At 42.8% G+C, this 27101-nt stretch overlaps 1 protein-coding gene across 3 annotated transcripts in view; it reads left to right on the forward strand.

The window, feature by feature from the left end:
- The window catches only part of arhgef10la (Rho guanine nucleotide exchange factor (GEF) 10-like a), a 147406-nt gene that overhangs the window by 33855 nt on the left and 86450 nt on the right, over positions 1-27101 (forward strand). For all 3 annotated transcript variants that reach the window (XM_065955063.1, XM_065955064.1, XM_065955065.1), the window contains 11 exons: positions 133-241; positions 1392-1492; positions 3520-3597; positions 4934-5113; positions 7569-7685; positions 13649-13741; positions 14798-14968; positions 17908-18053; positions 20127-20299; positions 25021-25136; positions 26592-26719. In XM_065955063.1, the coding sequence (XP_065811135.1) occupies positions 133-241; positions 1392-1492; positions 3520-3597; positions 4934-5113; positions 7569-7685; positions 13649-13741; positions 14798-14968; positions 17908-18053; positions 20127-20299; positions 25021-25136; positions 26592-26719 (1412 nt within the window). The remainder of the gene's footprint in view (positions 1-132; positions 242-1391; positions 1493-3519; positions 3598-4933; positions 5114-7568; positions 7686-13648; positions 13742-14797; positions 14969-17907; positions 18054-20126; positions 20300-25020; positions 25137-26591; positions 26720-27101) is intronic.

The following is a 27101-nucleotide window of genomic DNA, read 5'->3' on the forward strand; positions in this document are numbered from 1 at the left end:
CTCTCTCTCTCTCTCTCTCTCTCTCTCTCTCTCTCTCTCTCTCTCTCTCTGGAGGAGCCGCGTTTAGGTTATCAGACACTTTCCTCGTGCTCTAACACTCCCTCGTTGTTTCTGTGTGCTCCTTCCAACCAGGTCCAGCAGCTCATGAAGGCGGCGAGAAGCGGGACGAAGGGTGGGCTCGAGAAGACCAAAATAGCCGTCATGCGGAAAGTTAACTTCCTGCAGAAAAAAGACCAACCGGGTAATGCAGGGTAGTCTGAAAACTTGACGAAATTGTTGGTCAGCTGGCTCTTTTTTTTTTTTTTTTTTTTTTGTCCTCCCATGGATAAAAGTCTTTCTATTTTTAGTCCTGATGATTTACTGTGAAGTCTGGCTTGTGAAACTCCTTACAGTTGAGTCCTTGAGCTAAAGGCAGCTTTCTTCTGACTCAAGCTAGCCAAGCCACAGACATGTGTTGAAGACGGAACTGTAAGAAAGTCTGACTTCTCTTTAAACAAAGTCCCTTCGGGGGGGGGAAATGAAGGCACGGTGCAAAAGAAAGATCTCACTGATTTCACTATGAATAAAACAGAAAGTCTCTCTCGGCTCGGTTCGTTTTGTGGATGTGTGAGAAAGAGGAAGGATCAAACGTCTCATGCTGTGTGTGTGATGTAGGTTATGTTATAGAAAGACATGCCCGACAATAGAGCGAGATTAGCATCCATTAATGGAGAATACGGCCGCTCTGTAAACCATAGATACCAAACCAATGCCTCCGACAAATCTCCGAGCCATCACAAAGAGGTAAAGAGGCCAGTGCTGCTATTTTTAGGTGTTGATCGAGTGAAATCTTCATGCCATTGTATTTCCTTTCCACCAATCCTCTGTTATCATTCCAACGTCTTTAATTGGAATGATGGAAGCCTCTAGTATCATTATGGTAACAGATGAAGTAGGGATGTTTTTTTTTGTGTGTGTGTGTGTGTGTGTGTGTGTGTGTGTGTGTGTGTGTGTGTGTGTGTTTAGGGACTGTTAAATATCTTTGTGCCAGTGCAGAGATGAGGACGTGTTAGAATCGAGTTTTGGCAGACACACGTCTATGCGCCTCCTCTACTCCTACAGAGATACAGTGTTGTTTCGAAAGTTTGTCTTTCTGAAGGCCTCTGCTTCTCTCTCTCTCTCTCTCTCTCTTCTTGTCTCTTTTTTTCCGAACAGTATAGAAACTCTTTATATTTTAAGAGGTAATATGCTTAGCGTGTCGCAGTGTGTCTCCTGCTGCAGTGAGATCTGAAGGCCGCCTCTCTGTTGTTCCCTCTTTGTCTCATTCTGTCTAACACGTACACTTTCTCTCTTTTTCAACCTCTCTGCATCTTTTTTTTTTTCTTCTCTCCTTCGCTTCTGAACGAGCGCAGAAGAGGAGGACGATGCCGGGTACCTGGATGTGGCTGTGTCAGAAGAGAAGCATCCGCCCCCACAGCTGAGCCCCATGCCGGAGGGGCTGACCAACCACCAGGTGCAGCTTTTTTTTTTTTTTTTTTCAAATTTCATTTTCGATAAATGTAGCTTGCATATGAAGAAAAGTGCTGCACTTCTATTACTTATGTGAACATAAACCGTTCCCTGAAGCCTTGAGATACAGCTCTTTGGCTTGTAGGTAAAACCTTCCGTGAGGAGTTTAGCAAACGGTCTTAATCTAAAGCAGTTTTTAAACACACTCACGCACACGCACACGCACGCACACACACACACACACTGCCCTACCCCTGAAATCTTCCTGGATTGCTTATTCACACATGTCCCTGTCCGACTTTAGGAATTGTGGGGGGGTTCACAGACGGACGTTGTTGCAGAAATCCAAGATGGCACTTCCTGTGGACAGAGTTCAACATTTAGATGACCAATTTTTTTTATCTCAGTGCTACGTGTAAACTGGACATTTTCACAGTAACAACAAACAAGTGGAAAAGAGCATACTGGCTAGCACAAACAAATGTGAAGCAGCTTGATTATGTGATTTATACGTCATCTCTCCCGCCTGTTCGCTCATGATGAATTTTCTGAATGTTTCCTGTTGAGTTTACAGATCAGCTCAGCCCGACTTTACATGGAATATTTAACTAGGGGCCTTGCAAGAAGAAAAATGTGGCCGTTTTGCATTGGCTGCTACTTAGATCATTTCCAATATTAAATTGTGTGCCAACTACATTTTTTGATCAACAGATTAATCTCTATGTATATTGATGAAAAAATCTCATCAGAACTTTTAAGAGGCTGCAGTCACAGCTGCATTTTGCTCTCTTTGTTTCAGTAACAGTTAAAAAAAAAAAAAAAAAAAAACATTTACAATTATAAATGTCAAAGAGAAGCAGTAAAATAGTCACATGTGAGAGGCTGCAACCATCCAGTTCTGACATTTATACTTTAATAAATGACTAATATGATAATTATCTTCTCTCAAACTAGCTGGTCACTGACTTTGTTTTAAACAATAATCTATAAATCATTGCAGCTCTACTCTAATTACTTCACAGTAATTAATCGGTCATAGCCACAAATAGATACAGTCCTTCATTGCAATGCATCCTGCAAACAAATATGTCTTTAAAAAATCTCAAGTGTTTTTTTAAAAGAACACGTTTTTTCTTTCACTTGCTACCCAAAAAAATGAACACCAACAAACACGACTAATAATATTAAGTCAGTGGCATATTATGTAATGAAACACGAGTTGGTTGGGAATGAAATATGAGCTTGTCGCTCACAATCAGGGTCAGCTGTGGCTCAGTGGTGGAGTCGGCCTTCTCTCAACCAGAAGGTCGAAGGTTTGATCCCCAGCTCCTGCAGCTACATGTCCGATGATTCCTGGGCAAGAAACTTAACCCCAAATTGCTCCTGCGGCGTATGAATGGGATTAGCTAATACTGATTGTCACTCTAATAGCAGTCTCTACCATCAGGGTGTGAATGTGTAGGTGTGACCTGCGGTGTAAAAACGCTTGAAGTGGTCAGAAAAGCTATACAAGCTCAAGTCCATTTACCATTTACACATTAACATGCCAGTCAGAGCTTCTTTACAACACAAGGCTCTCTGCTTTTGTCCTAAAGTGCCACAAGATAAAACCATCCTACATTAATGTGAACATTTTCTTCTCCCAGCAGCCTCTGGATAAGGCTTCAGGCTGTCATGTTAAATATGTCCATTTGTTATTTCAGTATTTTACATCTCTCTGTACTCTGTAGTCTCTGTATTCTCTGTATCCAAAAATTCTCTGTATTTAAAAAAAAAAAAACAGAACAGAACAGCAGGAAAAAGCAGTTTTCATATCATAATGTATCCACTGATTCACTCCTCATATTGAGGCCTCATTTCAAACATCCTGACTCCTCTTTGAGTCTTTTTTTTCCTCCTGTGACAAACGCATGATTACAGGGCAATCCATCAACCTGCCGCGTGCTTAACTGAAAGCATATACCGCACACTGCAGCCCCATCATCTCCTCTTAGCGCTACATTTCCCTGACTGGTCTGTTGTCTGCCGCAGGTTGTCAGGCGCCATATCCTCGGCTCCATCATTCAGAGCGAGCGGAGCTACCTGGACTCCCTGAGGAGAATCATGCAGGTGAGCTGTTTTGGTCCCTCTTGTCCTCCTCTGCCACATGCAATATCGCCTCCATTTGAGCTGTTATGAATGACGCTGCAAAGAGAAGCGGCGATATCCATTACATTATGGAGGTGTCTCAGCATAAATAATCCTGATAAAACAGCCATCCTAAGTGCTGATGCAGAGAGAGAGAGAGAGACGCTGTCAGGTGTGCACAAGATGGGGGTGCAACCTCTCCTCTTTAATCTCCCTTTTCAGTGGTAAAAAGGAGACTCGTTATCGCCTCATCGCAGAACAAAAATAAGAGAAGCACCGAATCACTTGCAATCAATGGCTGCCTTATTCGCTCGCAAAAATCTGCCCCCGTCAAGATGTAATGCGCTACCTTTTGTTGTCGGTTGACATGATTGCGTGTGATACTCAGGCACAGGTTTAGGCCTTTTGATATTTCTCTTGTTATTCAAAGAGTCCGCAGCCAAGTGCTTAAAGTGGAGTCTTTAGACAGATGACATGAACAGATGAAAAGGCCACAAGCGGTATTACACGTCGAGGCTTCTTTCTTTCATTATTGCTGAAATAACAGACTGCACTATTGTACATTTTGTGCTGCCTGGGCGGCTTCTGTTGATGAATTATTTGCAAAGATAAGACCTGCACAACATCGACAACAACAATAAAAAAAAAAATCAACACAGCTGCTCACTTGGATTAATTAATGGAGTTAAATGGTGTTTTTCATGCTCTGTATTCGGCGCAAACACAATATTTATCCACCCTTCAACATGTTTGTGTTCAAAAGAAGTCATGTTTACTTGTTTCCACAAAAGATACTGTCCACAAAGAGCCCTTCAACTCGTTTCTGTAGGCTTTGCTAATATCCACATGAGTGCTGACTGAAGAATCAATCAATGCCTCTTTCACCGCGACGCATCTGCAGCTCTGCTGGGAGCTGTGTGTGCTTTTTTTTTTCTTCTTCTTTGTCATTATTATTACAGCTTTTATGATTACAAGTCACCTTGAGTTCTGAGCATGTTTGCTGACAGCTCATGCTTTTTTTTTTTTTTTTTAATGGGTGAATCCTTCAGTTTGATGCGTTTCCAGGCTTCATTTCCTAATTTTCCTCGATTCAAAGGATATTTGTCTCTGAGCGCCTTTATCGTCTTTTTTTTTATGCGGCTGAAAAGAAGAGAAGCTTATGAAAGGTGGTCTGCTGATTCATCTTAATGACCCCACACACACACACACACACACACACACACACACACACACACACACACACACACACACACACACACATATATATAAAGCACATTATCAACATGAATAAACTGATTTTCTCTCACAATCTCTCCAGGAATACCACAGACCATTGATGGAAGCCGATCCACGCATCCTGAGTCCGAGGAAGATTCGGCCCATATTTTACCGCATCAGGGAGATCACACAGTGCCACTCCATGTTCCAGATCGCCCTGGCTTCACGTGTGGCAGAATGGGACAGCTGTGAGAAAATTGGAGACCTGTTTGTTGCCTCGGTTAGTGTGTGTGTGTTTGAGTCCTCTTTGCAGCTGCAGTGGGTTCAAATTCCAACTCGGCCCTTGGCAACATTTCCTGTCTCTCCAACTCAATAAAGGAAAAAATGGCCCAAAATATATCTTTAAAAAACACACACGTACAAACACACACAAATAAGCCTCCAGTCGCTAATACGCCTCCTGTTTGCATTTCTATTTCTCACATATGATACTATAGCGCACGACATAACCGCTAGGCTCTCCAGCACCCCTGTGTGTGTGTGTGTGTGTGTGTGTGTGTGTGTGTGTGTGTGTGTGTGTGTGTGTGTGTGTGTGTGTGTGTGTGTGTGTGTGTGTGTGTGTGTGTGTGTGTGTGTGTGTGTGTGTGTGTGTGTGTGTGTGTGTGTGTGTGTGTGTGTGTGTGTGTGTGTGTGTGTGTGTGTGTGTGTGTGTGTGTGTGTGTGTGTGTGTGTGTGTGTGTGTGTGTGTGTGTGTGTGTGTGTGTGTGTGTGTGTGTGTGTGTGTGTGTGTGTGTGTGTGTGTGTGTGTGTGTGTGTGTGTGTGTGTGTGTGTGTGTGTGTGCATTCCTTGTGTGTTTCTGTCTAAAATGCAATCAAAGAATTGCATTCTGGTTAAACATAATCATTTTTTCCCCTCTGCATTTCCCTCCCAACTTTACATCCCAATCTCTGCCGACAGAATTATAATGAGATACAGATTTTTAAGATTGAACAAACATGGATAGTTTACCCCAAACAGAGAATCAATTACAGTCGTGATGAATATCTCCTCTGCCTCCGATCATCTCCGAGATGTGTGTTTACAAACTTTGGCACTAGAATAATAGTGTTTTGTGTGCGTTTTCTGTTGCAAGTCCCCCGGTGCAGTGTGCTCATCCATAAGGTCTGCTCATTATTTGCCTATTAGAGGGACCGATTCGACCCGCTCCTCCTCTGCCGGCCATTATAGCGCTGGTCCATTGATATCCTCAGACCTTACTGTCAGGGAAAGTGCTGGGACTGTGTTTCCCTCATTGACCTGGACCTTGTTCACGTGGCACTGTTTGAGTACTGTGGGTTTGTAGCTTAGGGGGTTGGACTGGTTGTCCACCGGGGCGTTTGGTTTTTGTTGTAAATAAATGTCAAATAACTGAAATGTTACTCCTGATTTTTAAAGGTTTTTTTTTTTTAGTTCTCTTTGTTATAGTACTTTATATGAACCCCCGTCAAGCTGTGTTTATGCAGAGAAAAAATCCAAAATAGAGATTCAGTTTCTCATTTACTGCTTGCAATACCGAGACGAGAGTATTGGCGAATACCCCCCCCCCCCCCAAAAAAAAAACCCAACGATTCCAGTGACACGGAATCTGATGTTTTCAAATCAGATTTTGCTCACTTTCACATGTGGTCCTAAATCAGATACAGGTCGTTTGCACCTTTTTTTTGTGTGTGCATCTTTTGATCTCAATCCAAACAACCAGGTTAGAGAGCGTTAAACTTTGAGTTCTCATCAGCACAGTTCTGTGCTGGCAGGACAGGAGGAGGTGTGAGTCACTTGTACTCATTGAAAACAAACATGGAAGACAGCTGTGAGTCAGTGGAGGGACAGTGAGGCGTGAGACCTCTAAAGAGTATTTGTGGATGACACTTCTATACAAGTGAAACATGACGGGTCGTGTTGTAGCCGACCTGTGTTTGAAAGCATATCAAAAGAAATGGCCGAACACTTTTTGCACTCTTGGGTCAGTTCAGGTTTTTGAGCAAGTCAACACAGGAATCTGCTGCAGGCCACTTTGGAAAAGAATTGTGAACAGCCAAACAAAACAAAAAAAGCCAGATATGAGCAAAACAAATCCTGATTGAGCGTTTAAGGCTTTCAGCGTGAACAAAGTCAAAGCATCCATGCTCGAGATGATGTGCAATTCATGCATGAATGTGTGTGTGTGTGAAAGGCTGAACTGTTCCCCTACAGTTTGTAGTGATATCTGAAATTCATGATCCAGAAGAAGAGTCTAAGCAAAGCGGGATAACGCCTTCATGCTGTCTGATAATTTCCCACCACTCCTCAAACTGCCTCCATCAGCTGCCTGGTGTGAATTTAATTGAGGAGAGAGAATGAATGTTAAAATCGCACAACAAACACACACACACACCCCCTCTCTCTCACACTCCACCACCTCATTCCTCTTTGGCCAACCCCTTAAATGGCTCGTGAAGGTTGTTGCAGTAACCAGGGTGGTAAACAAATCAATTTTTTTTTTTTAAAGCACTATACTTAAATGTCCATCTTCCAGCCCCCTCTATACATTGAAATTACCTTCAGGTCTCCCCCCTAGCCAGACTTTCAAAGTGTCAGATGAAATTACGTGTCTGTGTTTATAGATGGTGTAAAAACCACACAAACAAAATGCAAACCTCTTATTTTAGGGCTGTTTTTATGAATTCAGATGATGATACTTGTTTTCTTGTCTCCATAGTTTTCAAAGTCCATGGTGCTGGATGTTTACAGCGAGTATGTGAACAACTTCACCAACGCCATGGCTCTCATCAAAAAGGCGTGCATGTCCAAACCAGCTTTCCTGGAGTTCTTAAAGGTGAGCTCCAGATCTTTAACTTGTTTTTTCTGTCTCTCTGTCTTTCCATTTGTAATTATTAAATTAAACTATCCTGGTTGAGTCTAAGCTCTTCTGTGTGTTTGTTTTGTTCAGCTGATGCCTAAAGCAGATGGCTTCAATAAAACCGGTTCTCAAGTTTCCATAGAAGAGAAATTAAAATAGAACAAATATTGGAGTAGTGCTTTGAGTAGTCAGAATACTAGAAAAGTGCTGTACAAGTCCATTTATCATGAGATCCACCAGTCTTTGGTCCACCATGCAGGTGGGTGGTTATAACATGACAGCCTGAAGCATTATCCAGAGGCTGCTGGGAGAAGAAAATGTTCACATTAATGTAGGATGGTAAAGCAGCTGTTAGGAATTTTTTGATCTTGTGGCACTTTAGGACAAAAGCAGAGAGCCTTGTGTTGTAAAGAAGCTCTGACTGGCATGTTAATGTGTAAATGGGCTTGAGCTTGTATAGCTTTTCTGACCACTTAAAGCACTTTTACACCGCAGGTCACACCTACACATTCACACCCTGATCGAGTGGTTATATGCCAGTTTAAACTGACACAGCCTACATACAACTTTAGCTCCATTTTCCATATGAAATGACTGCCAAACTGTGCAACGAGATGCCATCTTTCTACTGTGCAAGTTTACATCTAGGTAGTAAAGCTGGGAGAGCCAATGAACAGGATCTATAATCCCAACTAGTGGAGGGTGACTTTGTTATAACTTAGACACAATATTTGACTGACATTGTAGGTCTTAATTGATCGAAATATTCATAATTTGTTTAACCGCCTAGTACTGGTGCCCACTAACGAGGGTGACATCTTAATTTTTTTTTTCACAATTGTGAATACAAAAACAATGCATTTCACCATTTTTAGCACGCGGTGTCCAGAGCACCAAAGTTCTTGTTCCTCATAGTTCAATTTTGGAACAGCGCCGCACTTGCCAATATCCCCTCTCCCTCATTAACCAATCAAAATCAAGAAGAGGCTCTGTCAATGTGTGAACAGTGTGCAGTCGTCACCGGGAGTCTGAGGCGCTGTGTCACAAACGGTGCTAGTTGTAACCCTGGAAATATCCAAGGTTGTCCAGGCAATAAATACGTCCTTTTATTCATGTGGTAATAACATTTGTATGCTTCTCTCTGCCCTTGACATCTTTTTCTTATATCTGACAAGCGCCCATGAGTTTTATAATGAAACATGGACAAATCTTCAAATGAATGAATGCCAATTATGTCAACTGGAAAACAAGCTGTTGGACAAAAATATGAAATTGCAACACTTAATGGGAAACGGAAATTACACAACTTTCCACAACCAGATAATAAATTAATTCTTCTGTTTATTTATTGTGAGAACTTTAAATTAGGGATTATTAACACGGAAAATAGAGCCAAGTTACGTGGCTGATGCCAGGAGATGATTTAAATGTGTCGAGTGTAACACTTCCCTGTGTGTTCGGCATTCATGCATGAGTTTGACCTCCATCATTGAGCTGTACCGCTGATTTACAGAAGCAGACCACACGGCTGACAGCCCCGCATTTACCCCAGATAACATGTGTCCCTTCCTCTCCGCTGAAACATTCCTCTTTATCTGCCTGTTGCAGCTCTCACTGGTCATGAGAAGACTCAGCAAATATCCAACGCGCTACATAGAATGGAGAAAACGACTCTGAATTAATGACAGACGTCATCATGGCTTCCAAGTTTTAAAAAAATATTGTGTGGGTAGTTTACTGCATGCATTGGACCATAAGCATGCGATGAAAGTTTTAAAAGGATCAAGAAGATTAAATTTAATGTTTGTTTGCAGTCTGAAGACATTTTTATGGAGGCACTGAAGGTCAGCGCACACCAACATTTCACAGAACACAACAAGGATTCACAAAAAAACATTCAACTAAATTAAATCTTTTTAGCAAAACGAAACAAGATTCCACAAAACGCTCCTCACAAAAAACACAGGAAACCATTACAAAAAAAATGACTTTACAGAAAACACAAAAACAAACAAATTCAACAAATAATCTACAGATGGTGTTGGATTAAACGGTTGGTTGCAGTTCCAACCTTTTGCAACAGCGCCCCGTAGTGTTTGGAGGACCACAGCAGATCAGCAGGATTTTTTCTGCTACCTTTTTGCTGTCTGAAATGAGGTTTTTGTTTGTGTATTTCCCTGGGGTTTTGTTATTTTGACATTCAGGGCCACAGAGCTTTTTGTTTTAATATCAAAATTACATTAAAAGTGATAACCGGGTGTTTATTCTCACAGTCAGTGTGTACCATAAGGTTCTCATTAAAACCAATAGGGTTGTTAAAGAGTTGTGTTCAAACATCATACAGTGTAGTGTTGTCATGAAGTGGAAAAACAAGGAGGGGAACTCAATTGCAGACCCCTTTTTTTCTTGACATGAAAAGTAGATATAAGGTGTTTTAACCAGAATTAACCAAAAAAAGAAGTTCATCTGTCGCAGAATGTGGTTTAATGCAAAGTCTTTTGTCACACTGTTAAAGTTGCTTGGTGACAATGTCCGAAATATTACAAAATAAAGTATTATGTTCCCGTTAGACACAACCATAGACGTGTCTCTCGCCTTCTTTAGAGTGAGGGTTGGTTACATGTCTTTGTGAATATTCCTAAATGGAAACTAACAAATCTGCTCCTTTTTCTTTTTTCTAAAAAAAAAATAAAATCACTGCCAGCTCTATTTCACACAGATTCGGGGGCCCACTAATGTGATCTTAAAGCTTGACCACTCTCCTCTGCAGAGCGGCGCTCTCACATTTGCAGCTGCTTGCTCAGCCAGTCAGGTCTAATCTCCTCCAACGCTGCTAGGAAACCACTTTCATTCAGTTACTGAGGAGAAACACGCGGCAATGAGGCGACTCACCTGTGGTTAAGGAAAACCAACACTCTGCTCTGTGCTGGCCTTTTTTGTGTGTGTGCTGCCCCACGTGAGGTCGTTAGTACAGAAGGCTGCTCACCTCAGATTCCCAGTTAAGCTTTTTGTTGCTAGAGCCAGCCAACTCCAGTTTAAGTGTGATTAATACTTGTGTTTTCAATCGACTCTGTCTCTTCATCATAGCAAAAAGATGTGCGTGGGTTTTTCTTGGAAAAAACACGAGTTGTCGGTGCTGAAGGTTTCTTCAGCTGTGCCTGTCTTGTGATTTTGTTTCAACCAAGGGTGCAAGAGCCTGATCTCATCAAGTAGCAGATGGGTAAATGTTTCATAAAAGCTTTTCCTGGATCTAGTATATTGTATTACATATGCATATGCCAAACTACTTTAAAGGGAACATAACATGAGAAATCCACTTCTACAGTGTTTTTGAACATATATTTGGGTAACCTGAGTGTCTACTGACCCACAAAATGTTAAATAAACCCATCCAGTCCTTTGTTTGTGGTCTGCATAAGTCTAACAACACATAGAAATTTGCTCCGTTTCAAATTTGCTGTCCTTGTGATGTCACAGTGGGATTCTGACAATAAAAATCCCCTACCCTCCCTTGGTATCTCCACCCATGAACTCCAACCCCAGTCTAGAGCCAAACTTCTGAGCAGGTCTGCCATTTTTATTTTCTCTACAGAGGAGTGATGTCTACCAGGAAAACTCAGGGGGGGCTCATTGCATTTAAAGAGACACACACACCAATACGGAGCGTTCTGAGAGAGCTGGTTTATACAGGGTCACAAACCTCCTCTGGTGCTTGATTCAGGTTATATTTTGACCAAAGCACAGCACAGATGTTTCATTTACACCACAGGGGACTGTTTGGAAAGGTGGAGACGGGTTATAATATGTCCTCTTTAAATGAGATCTATTATCCTCACTTTCACCGTTAATGATGTCAGTCCAGACACCTGCTGAGTATAGCGTTGCCATACGTTCTAAAACCTCCTTATTTATCTTTTACTGGCATCAGTAAAAACCCCCATTTCTGCCTTTGCCTGAAACGCTTCATTTCAACTGCTGTCTCTTTAAGCCCTAACCCCCCCCTTATAAAATATATGTATTTAAATATGGGTCAGCATAATAGATCTCTTTTTACCAATCAAATTTTAACCACATGCAGAAGAAAACAGTGTAGAGACTGGCTGCTCCGCTCTGGGTGTCCTCCGAACCTCCTCCGTTTGGGAGTCCAAAGCTTATTCACTAACCGAGTCAACCGCCTAATAGCTAATCACTAACCGCCTGATAGAGAGACTACCAGAGGTAAACGACCAATCAGGATAGTACGATTACTCTGAGAGTTTCGGCAGAGCAGCAAGAGAACATCTGTAGGAAATCCATAAAAAAAATATACCATCCCGTTGAAGCACAATGAGGAACTGAAGTGCTCAAATGCTCTCGAGTTGCCAGGAAATGGAAGTGCAGCTGAGCAAACGTGGAGGATTTTGTCTGACATTGAGCTTCTCCTGAAGTCACGCAGGCGGATTTCACAACAACTTGAAAGTTTCAACTTTCAACACAACATATTTGTCCTAAAAATCTTTGGCAAACAGAGTTGACAGGAAATATATGAAATATAATAGAAATGCCAGAAGGTAGTGGAGCGGGGCTTTAGGTATTTAAAGTGATTCTGCATGCCAGTCAGTCAAGCTGTTTCAGAGGGCTCCCTAGAGGGGGAGTTACATCCTATAAATCCCTGCCCTATAGAGATTTTCATAATTAGCTCTAAGCTGATGCTCAGTTAATTTAATGGGACAACGTCAGACTTCGGAATGACGAAACATTTTGACATTCAATATTGACAAAATCAGATATCACAAATACTTTGCTTTTTGTTTTGCTTTTATCAAAGTGATTTGATGTTGTTGTGTACATAATGATATACAGTATAAGTGATTTAAGATGCAAATTTAAACACTTAAAATTGAGTTGATTTGTCATTTTCTGTATCTGATGCAATGAAATAAAAGAATATGTTGATCTTCCAGCCGACAGCAATAAACCCAGAAAAGAATTAATATTTAATATATCCAAAAACTTAAAAAAAAAACAAAAAAAAACAACCCTCTTGAAATACACCTCAATCAGCCTTTCTGTTTTGGATCCTTTTTCCCACCTGTACCTGAAAAATCAAACCTGAGCCATGAGGGCTGACACAAATAAAAGAGATACAGCTCAGTCAAAAATGTACATAAAATGTGATGAACTTCATAAGAATGGCTGACTAGCTAGCTTGATAATTTTGAGTGATAAAACTTTTTTTTTACACAATTTTACAGAAAACACAAAAACAGACCTTTATTCCCTCCCCCCCTCCCCTCCCCCCTTATTGCTTATTTAATAGATTTTAATAAAAGCTTTAACCCAGATAACTGAATTGATATCATCCAGTTTAACCTTGTAAACACGACTCCTATCCCGGGGAAGAATACTCCAAACTCGACACCTCCATAAAGAAAGATGACACAGAGGAATCATGTTTGCTAAAGCACTGTAAACCAGATGATACCACATCTCTTAACTTGCAGCAATAATCTTCCTTTATTCTTTTTTCTGCATCTGTCTCAGAGTTGCTCTCATCTCACCTTGACTTCCATATCATCTATTAAATGTGCCCGCTGATTTCCCTTCTTGCTCCCATGGTGTCATCACTGCTCAAACTTGACACCGCACCGGAAAAACAAACAAAAAAAACCCTCCACATCTACTGCTGACCTCCGCCCACAGCTCCACATTAGACATTACACACTGAAGTAAATCTCCTCTTTTATTCTCATTCTCTCATATGACTAACAAACCCTGATTCTCACACGTTATACACCCACTCACACACCAACGCACACAGCCTATAGAGGATTCTGATGAACTCGCCTTTAAGCAGGAAAAACAGTTTCCACCTCGTGCCCTTTTCTGTGCGGGGTGTCTTCTTTTTCCAATTGTATTTTCTGTTTTAATATTCTTCTTTTTCTCTGTTTTGTTTCCAGAGGAAGCAGTCGTCTAGTCTTGACCGGATCACCCTGTACGGCCTCATGGTCAAGCCGATTCAGCGCTTCCCTCAGTTCATATTACTCCTGCAGGTACGAGATGTTTCATCGTGTTGCACTTGTATTTTATTTGAGTGAGTACTACAAGTTAAAAAAAAACAAAAAAAAAACTTCCAATATGAGAAACAGAAGTCCAATTAAAGATTCAGCAGCACACAGGCTGATAAAGATGCAAAGCCGCGAGGCCACAGAATCGATTAATGGATTTAAACTCATCACAACTACAAGAAGTTGTACCTCACTAACTCTCCGCGCTGGTGTTAGCCAGAGGCTTGAAAAGTAGCTAGCCACATCAGTTTTTCATAGTGCTGGATTTACATTTCACTTTCCATTCCGAGCAAAGATTTGGATTTGAGCTTGACTTTGCTGGATCTGCTGCAGCTCATTTCATCCCTCAGTAGGCATTGATTATCCATGAATTCAACAGATAAGTTATGAATGTGAATCAGGCATTTTTTTCACCCGGCCTAAACTCGGTTCTCCGAAGAGGAAGTGTGTGTTTTAAATCTTACATTACAGAGAACTCGAGCTCAAGGCACTGGAGGTATATGTCTGAGATGCGGATAAAGACAAACAGCGAGTCTCCGCTGGCTCATGGATGCGGGGCAATTATAGACATGCAACACCCAAGGCCTGCAGTCAGACACACTTTGATCCTTTGAGTTCTCACACGTTTTTTTGGTCTAAGCTAACGCTGCTGACAAAAAAAAAAAGAAAAGAAGCTCTACAAGTTTACACACCTGCCTGAAAGTTCAGTGTGGCTTTTACCCACTCTCCAAATCCTGCGTAAGTCACACACTGAAGGGAGTGTTTGACCCAGATTTCAACTTTTTCAGATAGAGACAACAAGAGCTCATCATTCTGTTAGCTGTTAGTTTATTGCAGGATGGAATCCAAGGTATGGAATTTGAAATAAGAAGTGTTTAATTGTCTGATTTACACACACTAGAGTGGATAGATAGATAGATAGATGCATCTTTTAAAGTTCTAAAATAAATTTTGGCTACAAAGCCTCCCACATTTAAAAAAAAAAATCCAATTCAAACTGGCAGTGTCCTTAAAAAGAACTTTCTCTGTGACCTTTTCTAGGACATGCTTAAGAACACACCGAAGGGCCACGTGGACCGTCTGCCCCTGCAGCTCGCTCTGACAGAGCTGGAGATGCTGGCCGAGAAGCTGAATGAACAGAAACGAGTAGCCGACCAGATTGCAGAAACTCAGCAGCTAGCCCGCAGCGTCAGTGATCGCCTGCTCAGTAAGGTGACTGGACACGCGTGTCACTGCCCCATACACATGTACACACCATCACACACACACACACACGCTCCAATCAAATCAGCTGTGAGCCAGCCTCTGAGCCCTTTAACTCCTCTGCACTGTTATCACTGTGAACACCTTTAAATGAACCAGTATAGAGCGATCGCTTATATCACATTAATCTAGGAAGGCATTTTTATTTGGAGGAATTATCTCAGAGAAATGATGCCCATTAAAATACCTAAACACTACCAAATGCAGTGGCAGAGGCGTTGCCTCTCCATTACCACACTGAAATTACAGTCCTGCTGCCGCAAATCTGAACAAATGCTGCTCTGAATAAGAAGAATTAGGGGGTAAATGAGACATTTAATTGGAAACTGTAAGAGAGCTATCTCTTTCATCCCGTCGCTCTTCCTCTCTCTCCACTTTACCCGTCGTCTGTTCCCCTCTTGCACTCTCTTGCTTACTCTATCTCTCTACTTATACTCTCTTTTATTCTTCCTCCAGTGCGACTGCATCTCCCCCCCCCCTCCCCCCCTCCCCCTCCCCCCTCCCCCCCCCCCCCCTCCCTTTCTTTTTATTTCTCCCTCTCTATCAGCCCTTGCTTTCCAGGACTCTGAGATGAGCTGATTCGGCCAATCTGGTCCACTCCACACAGAATTCCATTTGCTGCGGTGACACTGCAGAATTCCAATAGGAAACGGTCTCCTCTATTGCCCCATAACCATCCAATGAAATATTCATTTTTTTTTTTTGTCTCAGAGTATCCAAGTTGGCGGAGTAGGACAGATAACAATGTGAGGTAGAATGGGCTCTGCACACGTTCACACACACACACACATGAACACGTGCACGGTGAAGTGTCCTCTGTGGCTACCGATGCTTGAAAACTTTAAGGGTGAATCCTTATAGGAGCCTACCTCTTGGGGAGCTGTAAGATTTTGTGGCCATCAAACGGTAGTTCCACTCGGACTAATGACTCATTTTGTGTGCTCTCCAAGCCACAGCCGAGAGCAGCTGCAGATTGCCTGCAGATCTAAGTCTGAAGTGTGGTCGGACGAGTGACTGCACTGCAGAGAGATTCATTATTTACTATAATTAGACCTTTTGAACTACAAAAATACACCAAAGTATCAGTATCTGAACTCCATATTCTAACTTAGCCTGATGCTTGCGGTACACTGGCTTCCCTTCAATTGTACAGAAGCAGGCTTAGATTAATGCAGCGACCATGAAACTAAAAGTTCTGATTTAGCCTGTCTTAAAGAAGACATTGGATGATAATGACATAAAAAGCTTTCTCCTGCTATATGACTTGGAAGATGACTGGGCGGCTGGGGCTCATTGGTAGAATCAATCGTCTCTCAGCTGGAAGGTTGAGGGTTCGATCCTCATCTCCTGCAGACACATGTTGAAGTACCCTAGGGCAAGATACTGAACCCAGAATTGCTGCAGCTGCTGCGTTGGCGGCCGATGAATGTGTACTAATGGATGAGTTAGTAATGATGGTCATTTTATATTGTTGCCTCTGCCGTCAGTGTGTGATGTTGGTGTGATCTGCAGGGTAAAAGGTTCTTTGAGTACTCACTCAGGAGACTATAAAAGCACTTTACACTATAAGTCAATTTACCATTTACTGTAAAGCACAGCATGAACTAACATACCTTTGTGGCGTACATAACATTCTGTTATTGTATCATTCAGCTGTGGGTGTCTGTGTATGTAAGCTGTACATACTGCTAACTGTTTACAACTTGATCTCTGTGTGTCTTAAACTTGTTGTGTTGAAAAATACAGTTTGTCCTGACACTCATTAGCTAAGCCAGTTTGGAATCAGTGATATGATGCAAAATGTGATGCTTACAAACAAACAGAAATCTGGAGCATGTTTGAAGTATATATCTTTTTTAAAATAGTTTCTGTTTGCACTTCCCAAGTCCTGTGCGTGCGTGTGTGTGTGTGTGTGTGTGGCAGTCCTCAGCAATATATACACCAATTCCTGAAGAATTTGTGTCAGGAACAATGACAAATTATGGACATAGCTTATCACACAGCAGTAAAATGAGCAAAAACAGCAAGTCAGTCGCCCTTTTTCTCAGCTTTCCAACAACAAAACTTTGTCTGATCTGCTGTTCAGGAAAGTGGATGTCCTCAACTACAGAAAAACAAAATGTGTTCAAGGGGCACAAAAGCATGACTCCTGTTATGCTCTAAAGATGAGGAAAATTGCTTTGTGTGACATCGATTGTTTTGACTTAAGTCACATCTCAGCTAGCAGCCCCCTCATCAGACTTATCTGATTTTTAAACTTGAAACTGCTTCATGCAGTCTCAGGTATTTTTCACTGATTATATTTATTGTGGAGAGGAGAGGCTGCAGAACCTTGATCACAGAAGAAAGATTTATTTTGGGGCTTTTTATGCCTTTTTTTGTCAAGATGGGATAGTGGATAGCATGAGAGAGATGGAGTAGGGAATAGCATTCAGGAAAGGAGCAACAAGGCGGAACCCGGGCTGCCTGCCATAGGGCGCGTGCACTAACCACTACTGTACTGGCGCCCCACGGACAAAATCGTAACCTTAACACAAGCTGAGCTCCTAGAAGAAGTTTAGCTAGATTAGAAGCAGCTCTGTTCTCAGCCCCTATTGGAGACGTAGTGTCAGCTGAAGAGCACCAGATTTACACCACTTTACTTTGAAATACATCATATTTTTTTGACATCACTCAGCCTCATGTGTGCCTTGTGCGTTTGTCCTTATACACCCGTTAAATGACCTTCAGCAGCATGAATGTGTTGCTAATCCCCGATGAGACATCTGCTCCTCCAAGCCTGACTTCTGTGTCCTCCAGGCATCGAACCCTGGAGGACTGCACCCCCCTCCCTTTTGTGAAACTGTCTCCTCCGAGCCTCTGATCTGACTGCTGTGTCCCTTTTTCAGCAACTCAACTCGGAGCAGGGGTCGCTGGTCCTCTGCGAGACGCTCATTGAGACGGTGTACGGGGAACGGGGACAAGTCCTAAAGTCGAAGGAGAGAAAGGTCTTCCTCTTTGATGATGTGCTGATCTGTGCCAACATAAATGTCAAGTAAGTCCCTGTTGACGCTGAATGTCCTTGCCATCAAAAATACTTTGCTAATGCATTCATAATGTGCCATTCTAGCACGGAGTTCTGTGCGAGCTTTGAAAGGAGAGTCAGTTAAAACTGCACAGCGAGGAGAAATTGCTAATAGGTGGCACAGGGCTCTAATGGGGGGCGCCCTAGGTTTTGCAAGGATATTTTGGCAAACTGCATAGCAAAGAGAAATAGCTGTTAGGGGTTTTGGGCACTATCTTGGGTTGCAGGAGCTTTATCAGCATTAAACAAATGCTAGACTGCCTAACTACAGCTACAGGAGGCCTAGATAACTGACATAAAACATTTTTTGGTTTCTTTCCAATTTATCTTATGTGGCAGTGCCATTGATCACATCTCTCTCTCTAGTTTCCCTCTCTCTCCCTCTCTCTCTCTCGCTCTCTGGAGGAGCACACTGGAAAGGGATTTTGTATATTTTGCAAAAAAGCTCCTGTCAAAATTGTCGCTGAAAGCCCCTCTTCTTCTTCTTCTTCTTCTTCAGCCTTCAAAGTAATTATCACTCCATGTCTCATTCAACTCGAGTGTCCCAGAGTTGACTTTGTCTGCCCCGCAGGATCTCGACAAACCGATCACATTGTTGATTGTCAGCGTGATTACAGGAATACATGAATAGCAATGAACTCCTCCTCGCAGCCAGGGGTACAATTTTGGCGGGGAACATGGGTGATCATACAGATTCTAATTCCCTCTCTCGAGTCTTCATCGTGACATTTCAAAGAGAATCTTCTCCTATGAGGAGCTGGATGTAGTTCTGTTGGCAGGATGTGGATAGGGAGGGAATTTATCACAGGTTTTTTTTTTGCTGCCTCTAATTCAAAACCTTTTTTAGTTACTTTTTTTGTATGTCAACAGCATGAGAGGAAACGTCTCCTATCAGAGTTCTTTGTAGTTATGTCTCTCTTTTTCATTGTATATAGAAAATGCAATGATTCAAACCTTTGGAGGAGCAGCTTGAACAAGTAAAAATGCAAATATGATATCAAAGCTGAGTCTTGCATGGAGGGATACACTAAAATGAAAATAAAACTCAAATCAAGTTAAAAACCTCGGTAGTTGAAAGCTTATTTTGCTGTTAAATACATTTTTTCAAGAATGTGCGGGCGTGGCCGGTCACATTTCAGTGGATGGTTAGCAAAGTACAGCTCCATTACTCAAATCTATGAATGCTAAATGATCTGTCGTGTTAAAGGTCACATATTCTCCTCCTTTTCAACCAGTTTAAATAAGTCTCAGAGCTCCTCACAACATGTGTGTGAAGTTTCTTGTTCTAAATCCACTCTGATCCTGTCTTTGATCATGTCTATAAACCCCTCTATTTCAGCCCTGCTCAGAACAGGCTGTTTCTGTGTCTGTACCTTTAAATGTAAATGAGCTGTGTCTGACCACGCCCCTCTCTCTGGAAGGGCTTGGGTGTCTCTGGCTGTCTTGCTCCATGTCCTATTGTTTACGGTGAGAAGGCAGACTCAGAGGGCAGAACAAACGCCTAGCTGTGGGAATGTCACCCACCTGGGGGAGGGGTTACTGCCCTTTGTGATGTCATGAAGGGAAAACCGCCAAACGGCCTGTTTGAGCACACATTTTCTGAAAAGTGGAGCAGGCTGAAGATGGGGAGGATGGACTTTTCTCATAATTGGGGGGACTGTAGACAGACTAAGGACACATATTAGACACATTGGTAAAACATAGTGAAGTGTATTTTGCATAATATGTGACCTTTAAGTATTGCGTTATTACATATTTATAACCCCTGCTAATGCTGAACATTTTTAAGATAACACCAAGGATAACATTAGACTGATACCACCAAATACACAGAGTTCTGCATAAAGTGCCACCATGCTGGTCTGCAGCCCACGTGAGAGAAAGAGGCATCGTCTCTTTGAGTTTTAAGCCCAACTTTTACCAATGAGCAGATGAGTCTCAGCTGAGATTGTGAGGACTCGGAGAGGTGAGGCAGTCTTGAGAGCAGGAGGCCGCCATATGAATTGGTCTCCTCTAATTTTTCTTCTTTTTGATCTCTATCAGGGGCCCCCCAGATATCAGCAGCCTGGTCCCTGTTGGCCCCAAGTACACCATGAAGTGGAGCGCCCCCTTACAGCAGGTGCAGGTAGTGGAGGTGGGGCAGGAGGCCTCTCAGAGCAAAGACACCTTCTTCCAACAGAGCGGAGCCAGGCGGCCAAGTGGTGCATGCACCTCAGGTAAAAAATGTCAAGCAGTCCTGTCTCATCCCTCTCCCCGGTATGTCTTCCTCTGTTTTGATCTCATCACTTGGAATGACTTCTGGTCTCAGCCCCTCACTCTGACTCAGCACGGCTAATCTGTTTCTGTTCTCAAGTGTCCCGTGGAGAGCCCGGCGATGCATCCGCACTGCTTGTCACTCTGATTGAGGATGTGTTTGCGAGGAGGATAGTGATGACGGTCACTTGTTCCCATCCGCCTTGGGTGTTTTATCTTAGAGAGAGATGTGGCGGCAGAGATCCACCGAACCGCCCCAACACCCCCCCCCCCCCCCCCCCCCATGCCTCCCCCATTCTTGCCACAGCATCCCCACAGTCTCATTTCACTCTCTGATAGACCACAAACACATCTCGAGAGGAGTCATCAATCTGCAGAGATGATTCCCTCCCTTTCCAGGCCCAATTAGAGAGCCAGTAGCTGAAGATAGGAATCGCTGGTTGAAACACTAGTTCTCCCAGTGCCCCTCACTAAACTCTGGTGTATACAGAGCTTGACGAGATCCCTGATAAATGCACCATGGGAAAAGGGGAGATACAAAGCCTTATCAGGATGTAATGGTACAGGCTTTTTGAGAAGTTGCATTTCCACGACTTAAATATTAATGGCGCCTTCTTCAGAGATACCAGTGTCATCCTCAGCATGCAGCTGCGGTTTTGAGAGCAGGTTGAGATTCTCAATGGGTTTAGCTTTCTTTCGTTTTCAGGTTAGTGTATACTCACAACTTTTACTGCAAGGTTCTGGGATCATTTAAGGTTAGATCTCAGCCGCAGCTTTTCCTCCTGCTTTCCCTGCGTCTGACTCTTCATTGTTGTGCCCCACCAGAGGCTGCCGGGTTCTGACTCTGACATCCTCTCCTTCTCCTTTTTTTTTTTCTTTTCTTTTTTCCAAACTTGTCCGACACACTGCGGTCACCTTAATCATGTCTATCCAGAAACCTCCCCGAACATCTGCAGGGCTGTTCTCCAAATTTTCTTTCAGACAGGCTGTCCCATCTATTTATAGTTTCATCCCCCGTGATGTCATTCAGTCGGGTTGTCTCGTCTGAATCCTGCGTTCCTTCAGCATGGCTCAAAGAGAAGTCATTATTCATCTTCGGCAGACCCTGGCATTCCTCTTTATTGAAGAAAGCTGGCCTTTAGGGTAAAACGCAGGCCCACCTTTCTTACTCCTCCCCTTTGTGTCTGCCTGTGCCTCTCTCTCTCTCTTTTCCTTTCAGTTTATATCTTCACACTATACCAATGTGAGCATTGTTATTCCATTACAGTGTACCTACAGTGTCATTGACTTTATCTGTTAAAGTATTCCAAAGAAGAAGTTTCCCTTTTTCTAATAGGTAGCATCTTATTTCCCCCTTTTAAATCGATTATATTCTCAATGTTAGAACCTGTAGCTTATCATCCTGTGATGATAAAACCTCTGGGGGCCACGGCCAAACTTTCAGGCAATTGGGTGATTTGGCCAAAACTTCCTTACTTAGTTGTTTGTGAGCTGTTGGTGAGTTTCCATATCTCAATATGGACTACATGTTCTGCCTCTTTGGCTCTCGACACATATTGTTGTGTGGCATTTAACTAAACTAAACTGATTGGACAAAAACAATCAGTTTAGTAAACTGATAGGAAAAAAACCTAGTAGTCCCTCACCTACAGAATCTTTAGATATCTGTTTGTAGTCATCATCATCATCATCTTTATTTACAGACTCAGGAGTCCATTAGTAGTGATTACTTGATACTCCATGTATTTAATTCTACTCCAGTTATCCACACACACACACACACACACACACACACACACACACACACACACACACACCTTCCTTTCTCTCTATGTTTCAATTCTGTTCACTTTCCTCCTCACCAGTACGGTTCATAAATGTTCACCTAAAAACTCAATTTTACATGCAGCATGTCAAAACAATCAAACCAAGGAAGTGCAGAGTACAGAATAGCATGTGAGTGACATGCAACAAGCTTTTAAAATACACAAATATAATGTTGTAGCCTTACATTACATTAAACAGAAGAACACAATATGTGCAGAATCTCTCTCTCTCTCTCTCTCTCTCTCTGTTTCACTGCAGAGCATCAGTTTGTCAGTAAAGCCATCTCAATACTTCAGATTAAAGATGACAAGTTCATTGATCAAGCATGGTAACTTCCTCTCAAAAAGAAATAGAAAGGTTAAAGCGTTTCCTAAATATACTTTTCAGCCTCTCTGCCCCCAGTACCCCTCCCTGACTTCTGCTTCTCTTTTGACCCGCTGTCAGGGGAACCAGTTTTTTTTTTTTTATCCCTTCAGAAGCATACCATTGGGCTTTGGCTGTGGATCAGAGGAAGGTTTTGATGCAGGTGTGGAAGCTGCATTGTCTTTAAATCCACTGGCTAGCGTCACAGCCACAGCAGCTCCGTGTTAGATCGCTGACTTACTCCAGAGAAAGCTGGGCTGGATCCCTTTGGGCCCCGGCCTTCCTCACACTGTTTAGCTACGTGCCTGGCGGCCGGTGTGGATATCCATGTCTTGGTGTGAAAACCATATCCTGCCTCACCAACGGGATTACGCTGGATTACAACTCAGCACATTCACCTCTCGGGCTGCAGCCAACAGCAGGCCCCCAGAGGACTCCACAGACCCGCAAAGGGGTCCATGCAATCCTTCTGCAGAGGACAGGAGGACATTGTTCTTGCAGCTTGCAGCGTGCACCATTTTATATTCAGATGTCTCACCTATTGATTTCTTTGAACAGATGACAGATGTCACCTGCTGCCTCTGACCAAGATCCCATTAAACCCCAAAAGCTCCAGTGGAGTTCTTAAACGAACAATCCCGGCCCCACCCCTCTCCTCTTCTCTCCCGCTGTCTTGTCCCGGCTTTCCTCTCACTCTATTTGTGCACGTGGATAGAGAAAAGGTGGCAGGTCCCCCCTTAGGGGAGTATGCCTCACTAAGCCTGCATACCTACAGCTCAGCTACTTTTTTTTTTTATGTGGCAGCAGTGACAGTGCAGGACAGCACACAAGTAAAATCTACCAGCAGAATTTAATTAGGCACTCCTCATAGAGCCTGCTGGGAAGATGTGGGCCATGGGGAGCTGGGACGGAGGATGGCAGACAGGAGGAGACATAGCAATCGATTCGCAGCAGTAGCAGAGAGAGAGAGACTTTGAAGGTAGCGCGCTTCCAATCGATGCTGAATTTTGCGTCTAATGAGACACCTGCATTCCTTTTGGCCGGCAAAAGGGCATCATAGCTCCAAATAACAGTTTCTCCATCTGATTGTTTTTTTTTTTACTCATAAATTCAGCCTCTGTGGTTCAACAAATAATGAAGATCAATCCTGTCAACATCGAACCTCTTTTATTAGTGCCACTGGAGTTTCAGCCAAAAGGCAACTTTTTCCGTCTGCGCTTTCACAAGTTCTCTGAAGATTCTTCTTTTCATATTTTCTTTTCTCTTTTCCCCTGGAGGACATTTCAACCTTGAAATTCTTTTGAATTGCATGCCTACGCCAGGGTAGAAGGTAATATGTGCTCATGTTTGTTTTAGGGGTCTAAAGAAACACAGAGGTCACCGTTCGGTTTGTACCTCGCTTTTTTGGGGGGATTTTGGTACAACAGGGAAAAAAGTAACAAGAAGCCCAGAATGCATCATTTTAGGTTTTTCGAATTTATTTAGAGCCGACAGAAGTTTGTGACAGTTACAGTTTGTTCCATCTGGTGTCTCTGTCACCAATAGTTGGCACAGCATGCAGTGTTTGAAACATTTTAAAAAAGAGAGGAAAAACTAAATATGCTGAATAAAAAGCTACACATAAAAAAAAAATACAATTTCAAATGTAAGACAAAATAAAATATGTGCATTAAGGAAAAATATGTCATATCTATTTAGTTTGTTTTTTGGCAGGAATTGTGCCTTTTTGCCTTTATCCCTAACCCTTTATCTGTCGAGTAGGACAGCTGAAGAGAGACAGGAAATATTGGGAGGAGAGAGCGGGGGATGTCATGCAGCAAAGGGGCCGAAGTCGGATTCTAACCCACAGTCACTGCGACGAGGATTACAGAAGCAGCCTCTGAGAAGCAGACGTTTCCCCACACAACTGATTTAAAGAAACAAGCAGGACTTCTCGCTCTGCCATGTCATGTATCTTCTTCTTCTTCTTCTTGGGTTTTGTTGTGTCTGCTACTTCCTTTGCGTTTGTTGTTTTTGCGTTTGGCCGCCATTTTTTCTCGGCACAGATGTATTCGTCGTATGGCTGCATGCATGGTGACGGTTTCTGGACAAAAAAAAGTTACTCCCATAATGTCATCGTATGCGCCGTTGTTTGGTACATAGATGATCAGTCCAAAAAAAACAAAGACACAAGGTTTAAGGCACATTGTAATTATTTTGGCCACTTAAATGTTGGAACGAAACAAAAAGAGCTAAGACTAATTGGCCCAGTCAAGAAGAGCACAAGGACTTTACACAAGAGGAGGGGGTTTGGTGAGGGACGAATAAAACTGATCAAAGTGAGAAAAGACAATTAAACAGTCAGAAACCCCAAAGAGCAGAGAGAGAAGATATCTGAAACTGAGCGAGTGGAGCGCAGGCTTTAGGTTACAAAATTACCCAATCAAGAGGCAGGGATCTAACATACGCTTTGAGTGTAACACTCCCCCCCCCCCCCCCCCCCTCCTCCTCTTAGGTAAAGCCATCCTTGGTCCTCCGCGCCTCTACCAGGAGCTCCAGGAGCTGCAACATGACCTTTCTGTGGTGGAGGAGGTCACTCTGCTGGTGGGCACGCTGCAGGGGATGTACCAGGTACGTGCGCCTTCACGGCAACACTTAAACTGTGGCTGGACTTTCTCACAGGGAAAATGTATAAACTTATATAACATATGTAATGAGACAAAGTTGTGTCTGTGGGTGTCCTGAAAAGTCCTCTGTTAATAAGCTGTATTCTTGGCGTATTAATATTACTACATAATGCTTCAAAGTCAGCCAGAGGGACGCAAGAGGTTTCCTCGGTTCACCTGACTCCACGGTCCAAACCGCTGAAGTCACAGTTACATTTCTGACAGCCCTCTCTTGGGTTTCTTAAAAGGCCTTCATTCAAATTGGCCTCTGAAAAAAAAAATAAGACATGCGCCCACGGAGTGACCTTCAGATGGGCTTCTTGTTCTCCAAAAAACTGCATTCAGCATCACAAACAGTTCATAAGACTGTTACCGCAAGTTGTGACCGACACGAGAGAATATATTTATCTATACTTTGGAAAATATGGTATGTATTTTTTTTTTTTTATATTTTAGCTTACCTTACAAAAGCTCCTAAGCCCTGAGAGCACCCCGAAGGCAGCAAAGTCAAAATAGAAGTCTACGGAGTTAATTAAAATTCCCACATTCAGTGCGAACTAAGAGATAAAGTTTGGATGGTAAAAGGAAAGCGTTTGGGGAAACCTCTTTTTTTTTGCTATTCCCTCTTAAAGAAAGTGCAAAAAAAGTCTAAAGATGTTTAAAATGTGATCAAAGAGGCAGCCCTCGCATGCCTCTTGAATCTTCAATTTCTAACCGCAGGAAGTCTCACATCTATCTCCTCATCAACGGAGCCACAATGGTGGGGAATGAGATGTTCCCTCTGAAAAAGAAGTGTCAGATTTGCTATGTTGCAAAAAGGAACCATCAGAGCCCCTCCTGTAGCGTTCGAATCAGGACACTTCCCAGTTGTCTGCCACTAACACATTCACACTTTGCATACACTCCAAAGCCCTGGGGGGGAGGGGGGGGGGAGGCACACTCCTGCAATCACCAAGAGCCTTTCAGGCTAATGATGGCACCTTTGCCTCCCTGCACTTAATGAGCACAATGTCCTCAGGAGGAGTGATACCGGCCTGGCACTAAACAGCTGATTTTTACTTTCCACTCAGTTATAATATTGTCCGGCGAACAAATAGAAGAAACACTTCTGCGCAGCTCATTGACTGCAGAGAGTTGATTCAATGCTATTTGACTGGAGGGACCCGCGCTTTTACAGTAAAACGGATGCTGGTGCTGTTTCAAATAAATTCAACGTTACATTTGAGCGGATGCGTCTGTGAGAAGATGTGAGCTTGTTTGTGTGTCTATAAATGTATATGTACATCCAAAGTGCTCCCCTGTGGTCAGTCTACATGAAATGTGCTTATATCTCAGCTATATGACCTGCTGTATACGCCGCCGTCGAGAAACAAGTTTAAACTGTGTGTGTGTGTGTGTGTGTTTTTTTTCTCCTATAAAGAACCTGAACACCACTGTGGCCCAGGACTGGTGTCTGGCTCTGCAGAGGCTTATTCGCATCAAAGAAGAACAGATCCAGAGTGCTAACAAATGTCGCTTACGCCTGCAGGTGCCTGGAAGGCCAGACAAGTGAGTAGTATCTCCCATACAGATGTGCTCCAAGGAAAATGTGCTCTAGTGCAGTTTATGGCTGACTCAGATGTTGGATTTCTCGTATATTTATGATACTAAATAGATTTTTTGGCCTCCACTAAGTTGTTTATATTTCAAAGATGATAGATAATGTCATCAGCTGATTCCACGGCCGTGGTGTGAGGGCCATTAAGGGGCCAAGTGGTCAGGTATGTAGCATCACTTCCTGGGTGTCTTGAAGGCGGTAATGATGTTTGTGTTGTGGTGACCACTCAGGGCCGAGTGTAACTTAGAGTATGTAACCTGTCAGTATAGGTCAAAAGCATGGAGATAAGGGCACAATGGGTCAGCTGATGGGAGGATTAGTGGCCCCATATCC

The sequence above is a fragment of the Labrus bergylta genome, chromosome 5 (assembly GCF_963930695.1).
Source record: "Labrus bergylta chromosome 5, fLabBer1.1, whole genome shotgun sequence".
NCBI classification, from domain to species: Eukaryota; Metazoa; Chordata; class Actinopteri; order Labriformes; family Labridae; genus Labrus; species Labrus bergylta.